The sequence below is a fragment of the Eupeodes corollae genome, chromosome 3 (genome assembly GCF_945859685.1).
Source record: "Eupeodes corollae chromosome 3, idEupCoro1.1, whole genome shotgun sequence".
In the NCBI taxonomy this organism is placed as follows: domain Eukaryota; kingdom Metazoa; phylum Arthropoda; class Insecta; order Diptera; family Syrphidae; genus Eupeodes; species Eupeodes corollae.
In genome coordinates this window covers 65,564,167-65,587,806 of record NC_079149.1, presented here as the reverse complement: position 1 = coordinate 65,587,806, position 23,640 = coordinate 65,564,167, and the positions used below count along the sequence as shown (strand labels likewise).

At 35.4% G+C, this 23,640-nt stretch overlaps 1 protein-coding gene across 1 annotated transcript; it reads left to right on the top strand.

The window, feature by feature from the left end:
* The first annotated feature begins 4,045 nt into the window (after window positions 1-4,045).
* LOC129952167 (lysosomal thioesterase PPT2 homolog) lies at window positions 4,046-23,368 on the top strand. Its single transcript, XM_056064624.1, has 5 exons — window positions 4,046-4,292; window positions 4,379-4,520; window positions 15,785-15,892; window positions 15,966-16,239; window positions 22,925-23,368. The coding sequence occupies exons 1-5, from the start codon at window positions 4,149-4,151 to the stop codon at window positions 23,121-23,123; spliced, it is 867 nt and encodes a 288-aa protein (XP_055920599.1). The 5' UTR covers window positions 4,046-4,148; the 3' UTR covers window positions 23,124-23,368.
* The last annotated feature ends 272 nt before the right edge of the window (window positions 23,369-23,640 follow it).

Here is a 23,640-nt window from a genome sequence, read left to right as displayed (position 1 = left end):
TTTATGTAAGAAATAAAAACTTTTAAGAAAAGCCATTCAAATTGGTTTTCCACTAAAAATCTTGTTTACAAAAATAGATTTTGAAATCAAACTATCAAATGCAAAATAATATTGTTATTCATTTTTAAATTTTTTAGAAGAATTTGACAACCTTTTTAACAAAACCCGAAAACCTACAAACCTTTTAAGCAAGATAAATCGACAGAAAAGATTGGAAGTTATCAGTGTGGGTCGCATACCAGCCACTTTTTTGAATTTTGTACTGCATTACAGAACAAACGAATCACAAAAGTTAAACAGGATAAAACTAACCTTTTATCTTCGTCTGGAACCTTAAACGTAGTCTGAAACTCCGTGCAATTCAATGCACATCCTCTTTTCCTTCTTTTTGAATTTTGATGGCTCATTTTTATATAGAACCACACTTAGCACTTTTATAAATATATTTCTTTAACTCTTGAATTAAAAAAAAACTTTTCACAAATAAATTCTAGAAAATTTTTTGTTTGTCAATAATTTACGGTAAAAGTAATAACGGTAGACCGAGGTGAATTTGTTTTTCCCTTCTCTTTCTCTGAGTTGCAGATAGATGGCAGGAACAACCAAAACAAGAAAGGATGTGTTGAGAAAAAGTGTAACAAGGTTAAGGTTTTTTAGACTAGACTTTATTTGTTATGAACAAGTATATGTTTTTTATAATTGTATGTTATGTTTATTTCAATAGTAATATAAACTAATAACTTAACTACTTTGTTATCTAAAATATCATATCTTCTGCAATTGTGGTATCAATCGATATTTTATGGAACTTAGTGTTAGCGTAACTATATAACTCAAAGATAAGATATAAATAGTAAGAACTGGAAAAATTATAAAAATGCTGAATAGGACTTAAATTTTGGTTGAAGAACAAATTTGTATATTAATTTCACAAAATCACTGACCCAGCGAGAATACAAATATTTTTACTTTTGTACAAAATTACTTTTCGGGTTATGTAGTTAAGCCTTTAAAATCAACAAACTAGCTTAGTGGAAAGCAGTAAGAATAGCTTATCACCTATTCACAAATCTTATGCGATGAAAATTGGCAACAGAAGTAACAAGTTGATGGTTTTTTATTTAGTCTCTACTTCAATCACTTATTTTCAGCATTTTGGAAATGTCGGTAACGTAAAGAAAATAAACAACGAGTACACACAAATAAAATAGGAATTTAAAAAAGAAATGAGTGTATAAAAATGTTTTCAATGTTCCTGCGTTGTTTTATTTTAATGATCCATGTTTACATTCTTCAACTCTCGTTTTCAATGTTCCAGCAACTCTCGCAGCCAAAATTAAGTCGATAAACTCTGAAAACTGAAACAAATCTGAGTTTGTTTTTGCTTTTTTTAACGCTCTGAGCGAAAATTAAACACATAAACGCAGCTAATAATAAAAAAAATAATAGTTGTAGTGCTTTCAGAGTTTTATGTTTCTAGGTCCTAATTCTCATTGGACTGTTGCACCACCTAATTTATTTTTCTTACTTTATGATTAAAACTGGCTTCAAACAACTAACTAAAATTTCTCTAAATACGTAATATAGAATTGTTTCTAAATCGTCATTGTTATGGCACCTAACAAGAGTAATTAATTTCACTTCATATTCGAATTATATTACTCCCAAACGAACACAATGAGAGTACCACAAAATTGTTCATCCACAATTTTGAATATTCTTTGAACACCTCTGAACAGCTGACTGCATCCGCCATTTTTCAAAGGTGGACGCCATTTTTCAAAGATGGACGCCAATTTTTGCAATGTGGGGAGTATGCACATCTTCTTGCATAAGTATTCGTTCCCCACATTTTTTTTATATGGAGTTAATACATATGCAAGTTTATGTGCAAATCGCAGCTTGTAGGCAAAAAGAGAGCAACCGTCGAAGTTGGTTCTCTCGTTTAGTTTTTTTCTCTCTGGCTAGAAGTGCAAGATCGGAAGCTCCACTTAGTAAATTTGAAATATTTGAATATGGTCTTAGTTTTATTTTATTATCTATTAAAATATTTTTGAATAAATGCGTTTCTGTAATAACGCCCAGTCAGTCTTCGTCCTTCACCAAGGTATCGTCATTAACCCATTGTTGAAAGAAAGTCATAATTCATTTTTACTACTATATCATTCGAAGAATCTTTTGAAATTTTTAAGATTACTTAAAATGCAGATAGCAACACTATTGAAGCCTTAGCAGTTTCATAGTTCAGTTGTATTAAGTTGAAGCAACATCAAAATTTATTTTTGAGCTGCCCAAACAAACATTCTATGTGGTTCCTATTGCGTACGAGGTCTGGCAATTAAGTTCCGGAAATTTGTCAATAAAAAACAAAAAAATGAAGTTTTACGCAAAATTTTACTATCGACCTTCACAATAATCTCCCTTTAACTCTACACAACGATTCCAACTTTCCTCTCATGATTGAAAGCACCCTTGGTAGTCCTCCGAAGTTAACCCGTTTTGCACCACGGTTAGAGCTTCTGGGACCTCTTGTACACCACCGTGATTAGTTCCTTTGAGGTGCGACTTTCATCTTGGGGAATAGAAAAAACTCGCAGGGAGCAATATCGGGGCTTAAGGGTAGGTGAGGCAAAGTTGGGATGCCTTTTTTGCCAAAAACTCGCAAATCGATTACCGCATTTGTTTTTGTTCATGGATAAGAACCTAAGGCACCATCTTTGCGCAGAATCTTTCTCATGTTCAGATTCTCGTGTAACATCTTGCGAACCGTTTCTTTGTTGATGTTTAACTCGTAAGACAATGCACGAATGCTTAGGTGACGGTCAGACGTGATCAACATGCGCAAACGATCAACATTCGCGTCAGTACGAGAGGTGACGGGAGCTCCTTCACGTGCATCGTCGTCCACCGATTCACGCTCTTCCTTGAACCGCTTCGCCCATTCAAACCACGCGTTTGCATGCTATCGTCTCCATAGACAACTTGCTATTTTTGGAGGATTTCCGAGGGTTTTTCGCCAGATTTCATTAAAAATTGAATCACAATCACAACACGTTGCTTGTAATGTACGTCACACATTATCACTACGCCACTAAAAAAGTTGCTTGCAAAAAATACGCATGAAACGCAAACCAAATTATAAATCATTTCAAACGTGTTATATACTTCAACTTTGAACTCTAACTAAAAGGAAGATCCCCCTTCTGTTGACCATAAATGAAAAAGTGTTGCCTCTTGCTTTAGAGTCCAAGGCTCTAACAAATTTCTTAGCACAATTACGAACAAATTGTTGAGAAATGTTGTGGTAATCACCTGAAGAAGAACAACTTTTTGAAACATTGAATATGTATTTCATAACTTTAACTTGCCAACATCCTTTTGGTAAGATCCTGCAGCAAGATATCTCAGCCCGTCAATACAATTATCTCACTTGAAATTGCACTTTTGTTGGGAGCCGAGTTGATGTCTTCCCGCAAAAGGTCAATAATGAATCTGGCAGTTGTCATATCAAATCTTGAATTTATTTGTTTTCTTTTTTCAAGTTTACGCCGGAAAACTACAAAATATTTACCTGTAGTGCCGATAAGACTCTGTATCGTAATATTTTGAAAATGGTTCAGTTTTGTCTTTATATAATTCTTGCCTCCTTGCTTCGGCCTATCTTCCACAATATACATACTTTCTATTATTGAATCGTCCAAATCCATTTCGTTTCGAAATTTAATTTTAATCAAATATTTCTGTTTTGTTTATGTTTGCAAATTTTACTAATGTATATTCAATGCTGTCTTTTTGACAGAGATCTTAGTAGATATTGTAATAGAAGACTAATTAGTAAAAGACGTATTTATTTTGGTCATTAGTATACACGCCAAAGGTGTGTGGCTATTGTTTGCCATTCAAAAATGAAAGAAGATCTACTACATTTTTTTAATCTCCGCGACAGAACCAAAATCCCATCCCTATGCAAGCACGTAATGTTAACGAACGTAACGTAATACATAATTGACATCTGACATTTGTTATGAGGCGATTTTTTTTTGCGTATTGCCTGCATAAAAAAAAAATAATATTCAAAGAAAACAAAGAAATTTTTAGGGGTCGAATTATTTCGAGTTTTTATTAATTAAAACATTAATATTAATAAAATGTGGCTGCATAATAAAATACAAATACTCTTTGTATGTTTTTTATTTCTCGAAATTGCAAATGCCTACAAACCTGTAGTGCTGTTGCATGGCATAATGTCTGGCTCCGATAGTATGATTATTCTTGAAAAGGAAATCCAATTTGTAATATTTAAGCTTTGAATTTAATTATTGATAAGTTTATGTAAGTTTCTTTTTTTGTATTTTACATGGAATCAACAATATATTAGAATCATCCTGGTACAAAGGTCTATAATTGTGATAAGTTTAGTGGATGGTCGAGCTTAGAAGCCGCTTGGAGACAAGTTCAACAAATTCGTGACTATGTGAAAGAAATCAGCGACTCGCACCCGGAAGGAATACATCTTTTAGGTAAGTTATTTTGTGCATTGATAATATTTAAAAAAGAGAAAAGGAAATAAACTTGGAGGTTAAAGTTAACTTATCTGCATAAGCTACCGCTTAGGTTCAGAGCGGATCACAGCGTCAACTAACAAACATTTTAATCATTCGATGGTTGTCTGGTAAGTTAGTGGGTTTAAATAGTTTATTTGTATGTGCGACATCTAAGTCAATGTATTATACAGTGCAGCGACACTTTGGAAGGCTAAAAATGTCAGAAGAATGCTTTTAAAGTTATGCGAATTCTTAAACAAAAAACAGAAAATCCGACCCAAAGCTGTTAGCAAAAATTATTAAAAAAAGTCAAAAGTCTTGATTGAAGCATCTTCTTCTATACAATTTGTTTCTGATGTTACTTATATCGATCTATACCAGATTATTGACATCTAGCTTCAAGCGAAAAAAAATGGTATGGTGTAGTTGAAGGCAGTTGAGGGAGTCTTTTGGATAAAGTTTTGAAAAATATGCCATTAATATCCTTCAAAAAATGTCAATCTATAATGAGAACATTCTTTAAAATAAAGTACCTTCATACCACACACTTAAAAAATTGCAGAAGTTTTGGTAAGCGACCAACCAAAGTAACATGTTGCAGACCAAGACCGCTTATGCTAATCATGGAAAAACTGCCACTTATTCCGAGGCATCAGTTTCTATTCAAACCACATAAACCAAATACATCGAAGAACGGATGTGGTAGGAAAGGCACTTGAAGACATCAAGGATGGTCGGTTATATTCTAAAATGTTGCTCAAGCCTTTGAGGTATAAGGTATTGCATTGGAATTTCTAAGACAGTACTACGAAATACTAAAATCATATGTGACGAACCTTAGGTTAGGTTAGGTTATAGTGGCTATCCAAGATGGAAACGGACACACTTAGGCCAGTTTAAGAGCCCATTGTCATACCACATGAATCTTGAGGCTTCCTCCTAAGCTAAATGGAACCAGCTTGAGTCCCTTACGAAACGTGAGAGGCTGATTATACCGATATGATTTAGATCGTTATAGAAGAATTCTCCTAGGTAATTCTTGCGTTTTCGAGCTAGAGCAGGGCATGTGCAGAGAAGATGAAGAACCATTTTTTCCTCCTTCTCGTCCATACAGCTTCTGCAAAAGTCATTTGAGAATACGCCTAGTCTCGTGGAGTACTTTTCTGTTAGACAGTGTCCGGTTATGGCACCTATTATCGAGCTTATATGCGATCTGCTTAGAGAGAGCAAGCACTTTGAACGTTTTAAATACAGTGTTGGCCAGATGTTTTTTGTGGCTTGACACGTGGTGATGTTGTTCCACCTGGTGCCTGCCCTCCTCGCAGCGTCTTCCATTAGCAACAGTTTACAAGTAGCGATTGGTTTGCCAGTACTTGCCAAACGTGGTAGGATGGGCTGTACTGTACCGTTCCTGGCGAGTTCATCTGCCTTACAGTTACCTGGAATGTCTCTATGGTTCGGCACCCAGCAAAGGTGAATATTAAACTGTTGCGCCATCTCCATTAGAGATGATGGACAGTTATGGACTGTTATAGAGTTTGTAGAGATTTTATAGCGGCCTGGCTGTCAGAGAAAATACAGATATCAGATGTTGATATCACTTTTTCTTTGAGCCAGGACAAGACTTTTTTAATCGCCAAAAGTTCCGCCTGGAACACGCTACAATGATTGGGAAGGTGGAATGAGAGACTTAATTTCAGTCGTTCAGAGTACACACCACCACCAACCCCTTCTTTGGTCTTTGAGCCATCTGTGTAAAAGTGGATTGACTCATCCTCCAAGAATGTCCTATCCTCCCAAAAAGATCTGGTAGGTATAGAAATCTGGAAGTTTCTGTCGAATTGTAGTTGGGGGTTGGTGTGTCTGTGTGCTTTGGAATTGATTCTAAGTACCTTAGAATTACGGAGTGGCCAATGTTGTTGTTAGTCCACTGCGACGAATAATTTAGGCGAATGGCAGAGCTTGCAGCTATTTGTTTGCTAAATATGTCAAGAGGTGTAAGGTAGAGCAAGGTGTCCAGTGCCGCAGACGGGGTCGTGCGAAGCGTGATTCTGGGTTGTAAACCCCATTTATTACCAATAGCTTTTTTGCAAGAAAAGAGAGCTACAGTAGCTTTTTTGAATCTTTCCTGTACGTTACGTTTCCAATTTAGTTTTTGTCTAAGACAAGACCTAGGTATTTGGCCTCGTCTGAGAATTTTAATTGGATTCCTTTAATGTAAGGAGGGTTGACAAATGGAATTTTGTATCTCCTCGAAAATAAGACCAGATCGGTTTTGTGTGGGTTAACACCCAGTCCACACCGATCAGCTCAAAGTATTCGTCTGTTCAAGGCATTTTGTAAGAGTTCTTTTAGGATATTAAGATGCTTTCCTGAATCTGCTATAGCAACGTCGTCCGCTTAGGCTATCACTCTGAAACCCTCCGCATCCAGACAAATTAGGATTTTATTCACTACTAGGTTCCAGAGGAGAGGGGATAGAACACCACCTTGCGGTGTCCCTCTACTAACGAATCGTCTTCTAGAAGAGTTGCCCAGTTTTGAGTTAATTATTCTGCTAGTAAGCATTAAATGAATTAACTCCCGAAGCGAACTCTCTACCTTTAGAGATGTCAGTGCAGATGTGATTGCAGATGTGTCCACGTTGTTAAAGGCACCTTCGATGTCAAGGAAAGCAACCAAAGTGAACTCTATGTGATAGAGGGAATATTCGATGGTGCGTACTAAAGTGTGTAACGCTGTTTCCACCGATTTACCTTTACAGTAGGCATGTTGAGACGAAGACAGAAGTCTTGTATCGATACGTGCCCTTAAATGGATATCAATCAATCTTTCCAGGGTCTTAAGAAGGAATGATGATAGACTTATAGGTCGTAGATCTTTAGGATTGACTTGGGAGCATTTACCTGCTTTAGGTATAAAAACAACTCTAACTTCTTTCCATGCCGAGGGAACATGAACCAGTTAAAGACAGCTGGTAAAAATTGCCTCAAGGATTGGTAGAATTATATCAGAAGCTTTTGTAATTCGGCTGGTATTATTCCATCTGGTCCTGCAGCTTTAAATGGTTTGAAGCTGTTGAGAGCCCATTGTAGCTTATCCTTTGTGATTAGACCTTGTGGTTTGTGGATATGTTGTATTTGAACTTGAACGTGTAAAACTGTTGCAAGTTTCGGTAAGAGAACTACCAGGAAAGTGAGTGTCCAATAGTAAGTTCAGCGATTCATTACTTGAATTTGTCCAGGAGCCGTCTGTATTTTTCAAGCAGCTTGAAAGAAGCTTAGTTGAAAGAATTTTCCGCAACCTAGAGTCTTCAGAAGTTTCTTCTACCGTGCCACAGAAGGATCGCCAAGAAGATCGCTTGGATTTCCTTAGTGCCTTCTTGTAGATTTTTAGGGATTCTTTGTAGGAGTCCCAATGAGAGGCTAGTCTTGCAGCTTTGGCTCGGTTGAAAAGTTTCCTGCATTCCTTCCTGAGCGAGTCAAGCTCTGAAGCCCACCATTGTGGTTTCCTCTTATGTGTATAAGTGGACAAGCAATTTCTAGCGATGTGTTCATAGCTGAGGTAAGGTCATTGACTTTGTTGTCAAGTTCGTTAGCGTTAGAGGAAGGACTAGATAGTCCAGGTTCTAGTAAACTCTGTAATGAGTTCCTGTATAAAGCCCAGTCAGTTTTCCGATAGTTTCGAAAAGTCAATGGACTCGGGTTATCATCCACATTTATATTGAACTGGATATATCTATGATCAGAGAACGAGTGTTCTTTGGATACTTTCCAGTCCAAGATCATATGGTGTATACTATCTGAGACAAGAGTTATGTCTAAGACTTCTTGTCGAGTTTTAGTTATGAAGGTTGGTTCATTACCAACATTACTTACTAAGAGGTTAGTACCAAGAATATAATCAAAAAGAGACTCACCTCTGTCGTTGATATTCGTACTGCCCCATACAGTATGATGAGCGTTAGCATCGCTCCCAATAATTAGGCGGATCCTTTGCCTTTCTGCTTCAGCGACGACTTTCTCCAGGGTTTTTCCAGGGAGAGGGCCAAGGTGGTCATGCCCAAGATACGCCGATACCAGCCGGAAACTTCCTTTGGTTGTTTCCAGCCTAGCTACGGTGGTATCTCTGTCACTGAAACGATGGTGTAAAAATACATTAATGCTACGTTTCACTAGTATGCAAGATCTAGGTTCACCTTTATCTGTCTTACAAAGTGTGTAGTATCCAGGAGTCCTGAGTCCTCGAACAACGGATCCTACAATCCATGGCTCTTGGATCAGGACAATGTCTTAACCGTTACTTGCCAGATTGAGAAGAAGTGATGCCGAGGCCTTTATGGAGTGTTGGAGATTAATCTGTACTAACTGCAGCATTTTGGCTACAATTAGGCAGATCAACCTCCACCACGGTTTTGTTCTGATCCTCTGAGTCTGAGGATGAACCCAAGAGTTCGTCCTCGCTCAGAAGGATCATGTTAGGTCGTCCTCAATCTCCATTAAGGATGGACTGTCTACGACTTTTGTAGAGGGTGCAGTCGTGATTGGAGAGGACAAGGGTGCATCGTCACCCTCTGTTAGGAGAGAAGACGACGTCCCAGGTTCACCAACCGCTAGTTCACCTTCGGTAGTTTTTGGAGGCCCGCTTTGCGCGTCAAAAAAATTAGCAAATTACCTTACCTTACTTCAATACTGCACAAATACCTTCAAATGACTTTTGATGCAAAGCTAAAATAGAACACAGAAGCGTGCTAAGATACATAGCATCCAACTTTGGGCTGTACAAAGGCGGGCCCATTTAAAAAAGTCCTTCGTGAAATAATAAATGCCTCTTGGTATAGAGGAAACAGCGCTCTACATCGTGACCTTAATATTGAAATGTTGTTAAACCACAACACTCTGTATCAAACAATCAGTGACTGTAAAGTTATAACAGCTTCGAAATAGAAACCCTCCTAAACGTTCGAGACAAACAGAACCAAGCCTCATAATCTGATGGTCTAAAAGCTATGGAAGAAAATATAACTAATTTTTGATTAAGGGAGTTATAAATTTATAAAGAAAAATTATAAACCTCGGTTTTAATGTGATAAGAGTACTACACTTTTTCCTTGCTAGCTCCCGACCATAGCTTTTAGATTCAGCTATATTAGACTTTAGATTTGATATCATCTTCTTTTCTTCGCTGTCGAATGAATATAAGTGATAGTCTAAATCTTCAAAGTCTAAAGGTCTGATGTTTTCATATACCGGCAGCAATGATTGTAAAATATAGCATGACTAAAACCACTAATTCTGCAAACAATCGAACTCTTCCTTGCTTGATAAGTATCTTTTTTTTACACAAGGCCTTTGTAAGATATTCTGCCCTATCACAAAATCCATTTGTAGAAAATCTCCGAACAAAATCTACGCTACGTATTACGAAAAGTTTACATCACAAAATCCAAATGGAATTCAAAAAGGCACTGCCTCATTTGCCACTTTCATTTTCATTTTCGAAATCAGCTGTTTCGTGTAAACAAATTAAATATAAAGTGCTTTAAAATGGATTCAGTGGCTTTCTCAATTAGGGATAATATTCGGAACACATTTTTACAAAAAAAGAAAATGTATTGGAAATAAAAAAATACTTTCACAGTCCACAGAATCTTAAATCTAATCTTATTTTAAAGCTTTACCAACATAGCAATAAGAACTTTTTTTTAAATGGTTTTTTAAATCCATTTGTAGCATTTTAAGTTTTATTTAAACTTTTTGTTGTATTTTGTTGTGTCTTCGTGTTTCTTCAATTTATGTTCTTTTCATGTCGCACAGTCTGTCTATTACTCTGCATATTCTTTTTGTGTTTCCAGCAATATCTTCCGTTAGTTTTATTTGTTCCTCGTAATATTTCTCTGTTTTTGCATAAAAATTGTTTTGTAATTCAATTTGCTTTCTTAAAAGGTTCGCAGTATCACCTACTTTTACATTTGAAGACTGATTTTTCCTATACGTGCCACGATCGAATGACATCGACACATCGACAGATGAGGCATCAAGCTTTGGAGCCACATTTTAAGTTTTGGACTGTTTTGAAACCCTTCCATGCTCTGCAGAGATTCCAAACCAAAAGAATGTACGCTTTTTATTCCTGCAATGAAAGTTTGTAGTCCTGCCAGGTGAATGACTCCTTCCTCCAGCTTTGAGAAAGAATGTTGCACCTTCCGCCACCAGTTGCATCGTGACTATGTTTTCTCATTTAATAATTGATTAATTTGTGCCTTATTTGTTGTTTTTGCCATTTTAAAGCATCAAATATTATTGACAGAAAAACAAATACTTACATATTTATAAAAAACACAATTGTTTCCCAGCGATTTCGACACAAATTACTTGTCCTAGAAAAAGAGGCAATATTTCCGTTTCATTCGGATTTTGTGATCGATTTTTCGGGATTCGGAGCAAATTTCCGATTACGATGGAATTCATTATAGGGCTAATTAATATTTTATTTTGAATATATTCAACAAAAAGAATAATAATTAAAGAAATAAAGAATGGCAATAACCCTGATAGTTTAAAGCATTCAGATGTTTTTTCCTTCTGGTGATCAGAATAACAAACAAATTGTTTAAGACCTAAGCGCTCTTAAAATACGACTTCAATTCTGCATTGTTATTGTTATCATTATATTAATTTTTTCATATTATTTAACAGGTTCATCATGCACTTGATATTTCAAAAGCATATGAAAGGCCTTGGCATCAAAATCTCTTATCGAAAATGCTTGATTTCGGTTTTCATGAATCCCTCTGTCATTTGATTATTAAATTCCTTTCGGATCGTTCAATACAAGTTGTATTGGATGGATTCAAGTCTGAAAACCATAAAATAAATGATGGTGTGCCCCAGAGCTCTGTTCTATCTCCAACACTCTTTCTTATTTTTTTTAATGATATTCTGTCTACAACTGACTGTTAGTACTTTTCGTATTCGTTTACAAATTCACATCCCTCTTCTTCAGATGTGGAACTGCAAGGACAAAATATGATAAGCTCATTAAATTCCGACCTAAAGAGCATTGTACAATGAGGAATAAAAGACCGCGTGGAATTTAATGTTTCGAAAACCCAATGCAGTCTTGTATCGTTAAAGCGAAATATACCCAACGTGCCATTATCCATAAATGGAATTTGCATCGAGGAGACTGAACATCTCCATACTCTCGGTATGTGTATCACCAACCACCTTTTGTGGAACGATCACATACGCGATGTCGCCGAAAATGCCGCAAGGTGTTTGGGTTTTCTAGGGCGATGCAAGATCTGATCTGTTTGTTATCTACAAAACTTATACACTCGCGCTTCTTGGAGTTCTCATCAGTCCTCGAGCCCAACTTCGGTCGTACTGTCAAGTACAGAGATTCGTTCTTTAGCCGTACAACGCGAATGTTCAATTTATTACCACACTCTGTCTTTCCCAGCCATTGCAATATTCAGGAATTCAAAACCAATGTGCACCGAGACCTCCTTTCAACCTATCTCTCCCTTTCCTAGTGCTCACACTGTGTCTGCATAGTAAGGGTAGTAATATCCCCTTGAGTGTGCGCTTATTATAAAAAAAAAAAACAATTTTAGTGCTTCTAAATCATAAATACATAGCGATAACGGCAAGTTATATTCTGATGCCAAGTCATACTTGTTTTTAAAAGGAGAGTTCCCCGTGGAACTGCTAAAATAATACTTTTCTGAATATTTTTGTTAGGTTTCCGCATGGCTTTAACAATATAGTCTGCGTTATCTTTAAGGTTTTGTAAAGTGAACTTGAAGTAAACTGTACTTAGAATGTTCTTTTTGAAGACCTCAGAAATGTATGAAGATCGGAAGCTATTTGGAATGTCCTCATCAAAAAACATTTTATTTAGTAAAAGTAACAACTTTTCTAGAAACTGTGAGCTGGCTGGAACACGTTCGATATGCCATCTAAACCCCAAGCCCTTTCACTACTGATAACCCTCTGAAGTTTATCAATTATGACAGCTTATTGAACTTACGATTATGATATTTTGTAAACATTCCAATTCGAATTAGATTGGCATTTTCCATTTTCTATACAGTTTTCGCCTAGATTTAATATCTTCGACAACCTCCGAAGTGTATTTACAAGCCCAAAGCTAATGATCATTTGACCAGAGTCTGTTGTGAAAAGTGTTTCGAAATAAGGAGCCATTGCATCCACACACATTAATAGCAGAGACCGTTGACTAATTATTTCGTCTAACCAAAATTCGTTCACTTGACCAAAATGATCTAGAATCATTACAATGTATCAGATATAACGCCATATTTTTTAAGTTTTGTTGTTTTTTGAGGCTACACAACCTTCTGTACCTTTTATTTGCTTGAAGATATAAGGATGCCAAAATATTTGTTTTTCTACTGATATTCTGATTGAATTGCACAAATCCTTGAGGCAATTTTACACCAGCTGTCTATATCTGGTCCATATTCCAGCGGCATGGAGTGAAATTAAAGTTGTTTTTATACCCTAATGCTCGCAAGTCAACTTTAAAGATCTATATATGTACGTAAGTCTATCATCATTCCTACTTAAGATTTAGAAGGATTGATTGATACTCATTTAAAGATAAGTATAGATACAAGAGTTCTTTTTACGTCTCAACAAGCCTACTGTAAAGGTAAATCGGTGGAAACAGCGTTCACTATGGTTGCTTTCCTTGACATCGAAGTTGTTTTTAACAACGTGGACACATCTGCACTAACATCTCTAAACGCAGAGAGTTCGCTTGGGGAGTTAATTCATTTAATGCTGACTAGCTGAACAATTACTTTAGAACTGGGCAACTTGTTAATCGAGAGACATTGCAAGTGGGTGTTTTACCCCCTCTTCTCTGGAACCTAGTGGTTAATGAAATTCAGAGTGATTGCCCATGCGGATAGCGTTCCTATAGGGGTTTTAGGAAAGCATATTAACATCTTAAAAGAACTCTTACAAAATAGCTATTACGTTAGGCTGATCGGCTTGGACTGGGTATGTTCGAGGAAATACAAAGTTTAATTTTTTAATGCTCCCTATATTAAAGGAATCCAATTAAAGTTCTCAGGCGAGGCTAAGTACATGGGCCTTATTTTAGAGTAAAACTGAATTGGAAACGCAATGTACAAGAAAGAGTGCAACAAATCTACTGTAGCTCTCTTTTCTTACAAAATAAGCTATTGTTAATAAATGGGGCTTACAACCCAGAATCACGCATTGGCTAAACACATCAGAAATCAGACCGATTTTAAAGTACTGTGTGGCAGTATGGTAGACTGCTTTAGAAATAACTATAAACCGTGATAAATAAAGTCCAACGTTCAGCTTGCCTATGTATAAGCGGATCGCTTCGCACACCTCTTGATATATTTAACAAACAAATAGCTGCAAGCTCTGCTATACGCCTCAAAGCATCGTCGCAGTGGATTAACAACAACATTGGCCACTCCGTAATTCATTTTAGAATCAATTCAAAAGCACACAGACTTCACCATTCCCCAACTGCAATTCGACAAAAACTTCCAGATTTTTCTGATAGGATAGGGCATTCCTGAAAGCGTCAGTCCACTTTTATACAGATGGATCAAAACCAAAAGAAGGGGTTGGTGAAGGTGTGTACTCTTAAATTAAGTCCCTCATTCCGCCTTACTAATCATTGTATCGTGTTCCAGGCGGTACTTTTGACGATAAGAGAAGTCTTGTCCTGGCTTGAAGAAAAGGTGGTATCAACATCTGATATCCGTATTTTCTCTCTGTCTCTACAAACTCTATAACAGTCCATAAATGTCTATTATATTTAATGGAGATGGCACAACAGTTTAGTATTCACCTTGTGACGGCCCATAGAGACATTCCTGGAAACTGTAAGGCAGATGAACTCGCCAAGAAGGGTACAGTACAACCCATACTACCACGAAGGCAAACGCCAGGTGGAATAACATCACCACGTATCAGGTCACTCACAAAATTTGTCCTGCACTAGATTTAAAGCGATCAAGGTCCTTGCTATCTCCAAGCAGATCGCATATGAGCTCGATAATCGTCATCATAACAGGGCACTACCTAAGAGGAAAGAACGCCACGCAGCTAGGCGTGGACGAGGAGGAAACAGTTCTTCACCTTCTCTGTACATGCCCTGCTCTAGCTCAAAAACGCAAGAATTACCTAGAAGAATTATTTTCTAACGATCTAAGTCATATCAGCATAATCAGCCTCGCCCGTTTCGTAAGGGACTCAAACTTTTTTTATTGAGCTTTTGAAAAACCTCATCACAATGGTTTCACAATGGGTCATTAAATTGGCTAAGTGTGTCCTACTCCATCATGGACTAAAGAGACTGTCCACGATAATCCCAACCGATATTCTGATGGTGTCAAAAATTAAATTCGTTGAGACATTCACTGTGTTTTGAAAGCAGATTTGAAAGATTGGGCAGGTTCAGACGACATAAGGAACTTGAAAGTTAGTCAAGTTTCTAGTACATTATTGGCCAGCTGACAAAAAATTACCTTCCAATTAAAGCAACTTTAATGGAAAATTGACTGGAAAGTTAGTCAAGAAAAATCTACCTAACTATTAAGTCAAGTCTACTTCTATCAAAAAGACAGTTGCTCATGTTTTTCCATATGACTGCAAGTTGAACTTTATTACTCTATGATTTATTTATTTTCTGCACAACTTCATCTAATGCTTTTTGTATAAGGGTTCCTTGTCAATTTGGAAAAGAAATAACTAATATTTCTTTACAATACAAAATACATTTGTCGATGAACTTTTAGCTTGCCTGGGGAGTGCTTTGTAGACAATAATTTTGTTGGTACTTTTTGTACTATGAACTTAAAGTAGAGTAGTGACGTAAAGTCCTGAATTTGAAATTCATGACACTTGAAAAACTAACTAGTCGCCTTGGTCAACATTTACGTTCAAAGAATGAATTCCCTTATGTTGTCTGAACCTGCCCATTGATTGGGCGTTGAAGTAGGTTGCTTCTTTAAGTATAAATTCAACGATTCTTTTTGCATATTTTTTCAATTAGCTGTCAAAGGTCTGTTCATTTAAATTATTAATTATTTGTTCACATTTAAATTGATTTTCAGAAACTCTCAAGTTTCGACTTACATATGCCATTTACGTACTATAGACGTAAATATAATGAATTTTTTTTGTTTTAAATAATTTTATATTCATTGTGATTAATTTTAGGTTACTCCCAAGGTGGACTCATAGCACGAGCCGTTATTCAATCCTTCCCAGAGCATAACATTCATAATTTTATATCATTGTCATCACCACAAGCAGGACAATATGGAAGTAAGTTTTTTTTAAAAGTTTATATAATAATAAATTCATTTCGTACTAATTATATTACTTTTATTTTGTGTAGCAAAATTTCTGCATTTGATTTTTCCTAACTTGACTGCACGGACTGCGTTTGAATTGTTTTATTCGAGAGTTGGACAACATACATCTGTTGGAAATTATTGGAATGACCCAAATGAATTTGAACTGTATATAAAGTACAGTGTTTTTCTGCCTTTGGTTAATAATGAAATACAGACTACGAATTCAACTCAGTTCAAGAGCTCTTTGACAAAATTAAATAAAATGGTACTGATTGGTGGGCCAAATGATGGCGTTATAACCCCATGGCAGTCAAGGTAAATTGTTTTTTTGTGTACAGTAAGGTGCATTGGTTATTTCATAACATCACATAATTTGAGAAGACTTAGTACTTAGTATATATTTAAATTTTCTGTGTTTTTTTGAGGAACTTCGAATTCTTTTCTTCAACCACTAAATCAACAATACAATAATAAAGCAACTCTAGGGAGACTGTCCATTTGAGAGCCAAATTTTAGAAATTTTGCCATCGTGAGCTCTCTACTAGAATATTGAGAGTTTTCTTGCTGAGAGTATTCTTATAATTGTGTCCACTTGATAGATTTCATCTGCAAGCATATTATCAGTTGGCCATGTTATACAAGCGAAGGAATGCAGCTGCTTTAATAATCGGCATTGTTCTTAAAAAAGAAAAAAAAAGAATAAAACAAACATTTTTGGTCAAACCCTGTTTAGATCGTCGTAACCAATTCGGTGCGGGGTCTGCTCCTTCAAGAGACCTTCAAATTGAAGATGCTCAATTTAAAATTTTTGCCGTTTGTCAGTTAGTGAAATTAAATTTTTGATACAAAATTTTGCACCCATCATTTTTAAAAATGATACGCAATTGAGGGAAGCCATACCAGAACGCATGCGTATACTGGTAACACTTAGATTTTTAGCATCCGGTAAGCATATGAATCGAAAATCATTTTCGAAGGAAAAACTAAAAGCTAATTGTGGCAGCGTTCAGTATCTTATTCGGATTGCCGTATGTACTATAGGAAGAATTGTGAGAGACGTCTGTCAAGCAATTTTCAACAGTTTAAAATCAACTTATTGATTGGTTTCCTCCAATGTCCACTGCTTTGCCATTTATACTCTCGACAGCTACTCGCAATATAAGAACTTTGTTGGTATTCCGCGAGCTTATCTCGGATAGTGGTAAACACATGAGTCAACTTGCGAGTGACTTTCAAAAAGATCGAATGTCGAGAGTAATTAGTCAACTCTTCGCGAGCTAATCTCCAGACTATATCCACTTGCGAGATTGCTCTCGAGAGCAGCTTGAGATCGACTCGCAGCACGTTAACTCTCAAATAGACACCTACAAAACCCTATCTTCAAAACAAATTTGTTTGCCTCTTATAGGCATTTTCTAGCCATCTTTTTCGGTTATTTGAGAATCAGGACTTTTTTATACAAAAATCGATAGATATAAAAAATATATATTTGTTGCGGTATATGATGAATGCAAGAAAAAAAATACAAATTACAAAATTGACTTTTTCTTGTCTCGACGCGAAAAACAAAATCACGGAGTCTACATAACTTTTTTTTACCAAAATATATATCCTGCGAGTAAAAAAATGAGTGAACAATTAAATGTTCTTTATTAGTCCCGTAAATTAACGAAAAAAATTGCTTCCACCTCAAAAAAATCCAACAGTTTTGAAACTTGGCACAATTACTAAGAGATGTCTGGTGATGACACAAAAAAAGACCCCAATAATCCGACTTGAGCTCTAGCGGCAGTTAAGAGAACCATGGTGTTTGTTTCAGATTTTCACGTTTATCTCGAATAGCTCATCAAATTTTATAAAAAAAGCTTTCATGATTTTGTTCGTATCTGTTATAGTTTATAAAATAACTCTAGTGGCAGTGAAGAAAAACATACGGTTTTTTCGGTTTATCCGGTTTATCTTGAAAACTATTTGTCGTATCAAAAAATAATCTGCAAAATTAAAGCTTATTAAATTTTCTAAAGAAATATGATATTAAATTGTTTGTACTTATTTTAGTCTATAGGCATGTAAGGAAAACATGTAATGATATTTTCAAACACGTTGATGACCATTATGTACCTAAAACCGTAAAAATGTTTTGTTTAAATTCTTATACTATAAAAAACGAACATTAAAAATAGAAAAGGAAGTGCATCGCAATAGGGATAGTATTATATCAGTTGTGCGTCCCAGATCATTCATGTATCCAATACTAAGCAGCCTTGCCTTATTTATATACAGAAAGCTTGGTTCTAAAAAGTTGGTAAACCTTATATTAAGCTTATCTACTATCTATCGCTGCATTTACTTCCATAGGAAAAAAACCGACACACGAAGGTAAAAGCTGCTAAATCAACTGGATAACTTGGAGTACTTTGGAAACATTTCAAAAAACAGATGGCGGATTAAAAAATTTAGTTTTTGAGAATGAGAATGCGTGTTCCGAAGAAATGTTACAGCCAAAACCATATGACACTCTTTGGTTGGCATCAAAGTTTATTGGCATTTACGACGTTCCAGAATGGAAAGGGTACATTCACTCAATAACAACAGGCTTGTTTAGTGCAAAAACTAAAATTATTGCTCTTCCGTTCATAAACTCTCCACCGTTCGACTATAATACACTTTACACTGCATTGCACTATGCTGGCAGTTTGTGTTGCAAATTTGACTAAAAATGCCTGAAAAAGAAATTGTTGCCGCAGCTTCATCTGAGACCCGTCTATCAAAATGAGTGGATTTCACCTGTTAATGTCCTATATTGTTCGAATAGGTTTTCTGATGAGTGCAAGTGGACTGCAAGAGTTAATGAGTACTATATTAGCACAGTTTCTGTTGAAAAGATTCTGCAAGCAACAAAGCTTTCGCTAGAGCAGTTCGAGTTTTAATACTAATACAGACATCTTTAGCTATGTTAATAATGGAACAAGCCAACATGAATTACAGAAAATCCAAAATCTTCTGAAAAAATGTCTTGATGAGTTTCCTTCGTTATGTGCACTGAATCGAAACACTCATTTGATCCAATAGTGAGAAACTACACACAAATCTTAACAAACGCAAATCTAACGGACCTACAGCAGCCTTATGGATTCATTTGTTTAATATGATTACATTGCTTAAATATTTTACTAACGCTTAGCGGTCTGGCGAGTATGGCTGGCTTAACAGCAGGGCGTGGAATCACTGATAGTGTCCTTAGCAATTGGGTTCTAGGGCTGACTGCTACTCATGAAATTTTAGGGGAGGCACGTACAATTGGTTCCAAAGTCATCATCCATTTCCAGTAACAAATGAAATCATGTTAATAGCGAGTGGCATCGTTGGAGATGCTAAAGTAACTTGCTACAATGCTTATTCTCTAGGCATGCAGACAAAGAGCCATATAGTGGCTCTACTACAGTTTTTTTTGTTGACCGTTACAGACACAAAAAAATACGTACCACATTTTTAAAGAAATTTAATAAGCTTTGTTTTCGTAATAAAAATCGGATGTTTTCCTTAAATGCCTGTAGAGTTATTTTACAAACTAAAACAAGTATGTACAAACAAATTAATATCATATTTCTTTAGGAAATTTAATAAGTTTTAATTTTGTAGAAGATTATTTTTTGATACGACAAATAGTTTTCAAGATAAACCCGAAAAAACGAAAAAACCGTATGTTTCTCTTCACTGCCGCTAGAGTTATGTTATAAACTATAACAGATACGAAAAAAAATATGAACAAAATTAAAACTTTTTTTTCTAAATTTTAATGAGCTCATGTCGGATTCTGGAAAACTTTTTTTTTGGTTCATCACTAGACATCCCTTAGTAAAAGTGTGCCAAGTTTCAAAACTGTTGGATTTTTTTTGAGGTGAAAACCTTTATTAACTGGATTATATGTTTTCAACTGTTGTACAAAGGTACAGTGTCACGGTAAACTTAAATATACTTATCAAACAAATTAGAAAGCATTGCAGCAATAGCATTAAAATAAAAACTATTTTTTCTGACTATGTGCTTTCTGTTGCATTGATATTATTATGAATAAAGAAACATACATATCTTCAAATATTCGACAATATTATGCTTTTATGTCAGAATTCCATTAGACCATTTACTTACTTACCCGGAAATTGTTTTTATTATAATTTATTTTATAAAATTTGTATTAGAAAATTCAAAATTAATTTAATTTCTTGACAAAGTTCTGGCCTCTAAAACTTGGTTTATTGAAAAATTAGAACTTGAATGAATTAAAACTCATTTCTTCATCAAGTTCTCTGGTGTTGAACTCTTACTTAGATCTCAGATTGAGATAGTACTTGGATTTATTTGACCCTCAATATGGGTCTTCAAAAATTAGAATAAATAAATAATACAAATGTTTACTCTCTTGAACAAAATAAAATATAATTTTTGATATAGAAAAAGTATTTAAACTTTTTGTTGACGTTTTGAACGTAATGAATATGTTCTGTCATAATGTAAACTTGATCGGCAAAAAGCTTAAAATCTCAAATGGTCATTGAATATTTAAATTAATTAAATGTCCTTTGGTCATATTCTATGCTATCTCAAGACTATCACGCCACCAAAGACCATGGATCGTATGTCAAGTTGTACAACATTAAATTACATGAGCACGCGGACTGTAACCCAACAAATCTTAAATCTTCAGCACTTCATCAAAAATTTGTTAAAAACAAATTTTAAAAGTAATCAATACAAACTAATAATGAAAATAAAAATATCCAAATGAAATTAAATAATGAAGTGAAATGAATGAAAAAAAACCCAACCGGTGGTGCTGTGAAAGCTCATTAAAACTTTGTTTTCTAAAACCGAGATTAAACTTCTTAAGCGGTCCCTAGGTCTCAATATTACTGTGCAAAATAGGTGCCCCAGACCATTCAATATTTTATCTAATAATTTATTTGATAGCTTATAATTTTATAGTGTAGTCGTGCAGACAACACCTTAAGTGATGCTGCAGTTTCTATGAAACTTCAGAGCGTCAAAGTACCACAACGGTGGTTCCACAATGTCGTCTGCAACTGCACCACTTTTTTTTTAAATCCGAAATTTTCCTGAATTCTCTTCCATAATTGGTGCGCAAAGAATTAAATTTCTGTATTTTTTGCTGTTTATCAGCTTTGGGATATCTTTTCCTGTATTTTGAAAGTAATTTTTTATATTGTTCACTTTTTTATTTTGGTTGGTATAGTATTTGGTCTTTATATTCCGCAAAGACGACAGAGTCGCAACATCGATACATTCTTAAATGAATTTTCTTTCATCCTCTTTTGCTTTTGACATTTTCACTTTTACTAGCGGGGATATTGTGGGATAGTATCCTCGCTTTTCTTCTGAAGAGGTGTTCTTCAACGCTGGCAAAACCACTGCGTAAGCTTTTCCATCTGTCCTATTCTACTGGTCTCTTTCCAAGAGTATGGAAAACTGCATTTATCCAGCCTGTCCCTAAAAAAGGCTAATCCTCCTCACCATCAAACTATCGTCAAATTGCACTTACGTCCCTTCTTTCCCAGGTCATGGGAACGCTAATCATTCTTCAGCTTAAGAAATATCTTGAAAAACGGATGCTTCTTAATGACCAGCAGTATGGCTTTCGTTGCAATAGGTCCACTGGTGATCTTATGGTTTATCTGACCGAACAGTGCAACAAATCTTTACATCGTTTTGGAGAAAGTAAGATTATTGCACTTTATATTTCAAAGGCATTTGTTAGAGTTTGGCATCAAGCTCTCTTATCGAAAATGCGTGCTTTTGGTATTGATGAATCTCTTTTAAGTTGGATTAGAAATTACCTTTCGGACCGTTCAATTCAAGTAGTATTGGACAGGTTCAAATCTGATATTCACAAAATAAACGCTGGTGTGCCCCAGGTGTCCGTTTTGTCTCCGACGTTCTTCCTTATATTCGTAAATGATCTTTTGTCTGAAACTTCTAACCCACTACATTGTTTCGCTTTTCATATTCGTTTTTAGATTTTCATCCTTGTTTTTCGGATGTGGACTACTAACGGCAGCGTATGATAAGCTCATTAAATTCTGATCTTGACAGCATTGTCCAATGAGTAATCAAAAGCCATGTAGAATTTAATGCTTCGAAAACCCAATTCTGTCTACTCTCACAAAAGCGTAACCCTCCCCCAATGCCACTATCCATGGGTGGTACTAGCATCGAAAAGATTGAACAACTATCAGCCCTAGGTATGTGCATCACAAACCACTTGTTTTGGAGTGATCACATATTTGACATCGCCAAAAAATTAATTCTGCTAAGTGTTAAGGTTTTCTTCGATGATGCAAGAAATTTTTTACTCCTTCTGATCTAGCTATAATTTACAAAGCTTTTATTCGTCCTTAACTCCAGTATAACTGGGGCTGGAACGCCAATATCGTACTTGAGTCTTCTGGATAGAATTGAAAAGGAAGATTAAAAATGATAGGAGATCGTTCTCTCACCGAGATTTTTCTTCTATTGAACACCGCCGCAAGGTCACATGCCTGCCATTGTTTATTATGGTTATAAACAATGCTCTAGCGAAATAGCCCCAGTTGCATTCCTCCCCTTAAACAATTCAACCGTAATACCCATATTGCTAGGAATATTCATTAATTTACAGGACCGCTTTAAAACTCAATAATAATAAACGAGTTCTAAATATTTTAAAAACAAAATTTCAAAGTTCAACCAACAATTATAACCTCAAGTTTTATTGATTTTGGAACTTCGTCAGGGGATTATCGAAAAAAAGGATTTTGCTCTTAGTGTTTAGCCCACCACTGTATATTAATAATATGAAAACAATTCCTTATTAGGATTTAGCGAAGTTGGGCACATAAAGAGCAAACCTATTTAACCAACAATATACATTGTGTGCCTTTAAATTTAGTTTTTATTTCTAGAGAATTCAAAATTTTAATATTAAAACATTTTTATCTTACAGTCACTTTGGATACTATAACAAAAGTCTTGATGTAATTCCGTTCGATCAACGCGATATTTACTTGAAGGATGAAATCGGCCTTAAGACGCTTAAAGACAATAACAAGCTAGTTGTTATAACACGACCGCATGTGCACCATTTAGTTTGGCACATTTCTCCTAGGGTTATTCGTGAAGTGATTCTCCCGTATTTAGACTAAGATGGATTGGCTGTTTAGATTTAAACAGAAAAATTGGAAATGGTGTGTGCTCTCTTTTTAAATATAAACTCGATGTTTTTGTATTTTTTTTTTTGAACCAACCAACGTGTTAATAAATGTGATAACTAACTGAAATTTTGAACTTACTCCAATAGTCCCTAAACATGGGACTTAACTTCCTATAATCTGTTCAATTTTGGGAAATGCAATAAATAATAAAAATTTTCTATGCTTAAAAAGAAGAATATAGTTTTAATTAAATTTTAAACTTGGTAAATTTATACGGTAGCACTTTGGTTTTTTAATACTGCTTTGGATATTATTATTAAACTGAAAACTCACTTTTAATCAAGACTGAAGTGTCAGTAGTAAGTTTGATGATTAAAACTTTATACAATTTTGATAGTTTCTGTTTGTATTGACTATAAGCCATAACTAAGAATAAGATGAAACATAGGAAGATATAAGACGATTGAAGTTATTCGCAACAACAAAGTTTATCTTTATGATTACATAA

Excerpts from the sequence above, each read along its gene's own strand:
- LOC129952167 (XM_056064624.1), top strand. The coding sequence starts at position 4,149 with ATGTGGCTGCATAATAAAATACAAATACTCTTTGTATGTTTTTTATTT. Across the intron at positions 4,293-4,378 it reads TTGAAAAGGAAATCCAATTT|AATCATCCTGGTACAAAGGT; the intron begins GTAATATTTAAG and ends ACAATATATTAG. Across the intron at positions 4,521-15,784 it reads GGAAGGAATACATCTTTTAG|GTTACTCCCAAGGTGGACTC; the intron begins GTAAGTTATTTT and ends GATTAATTTTAG.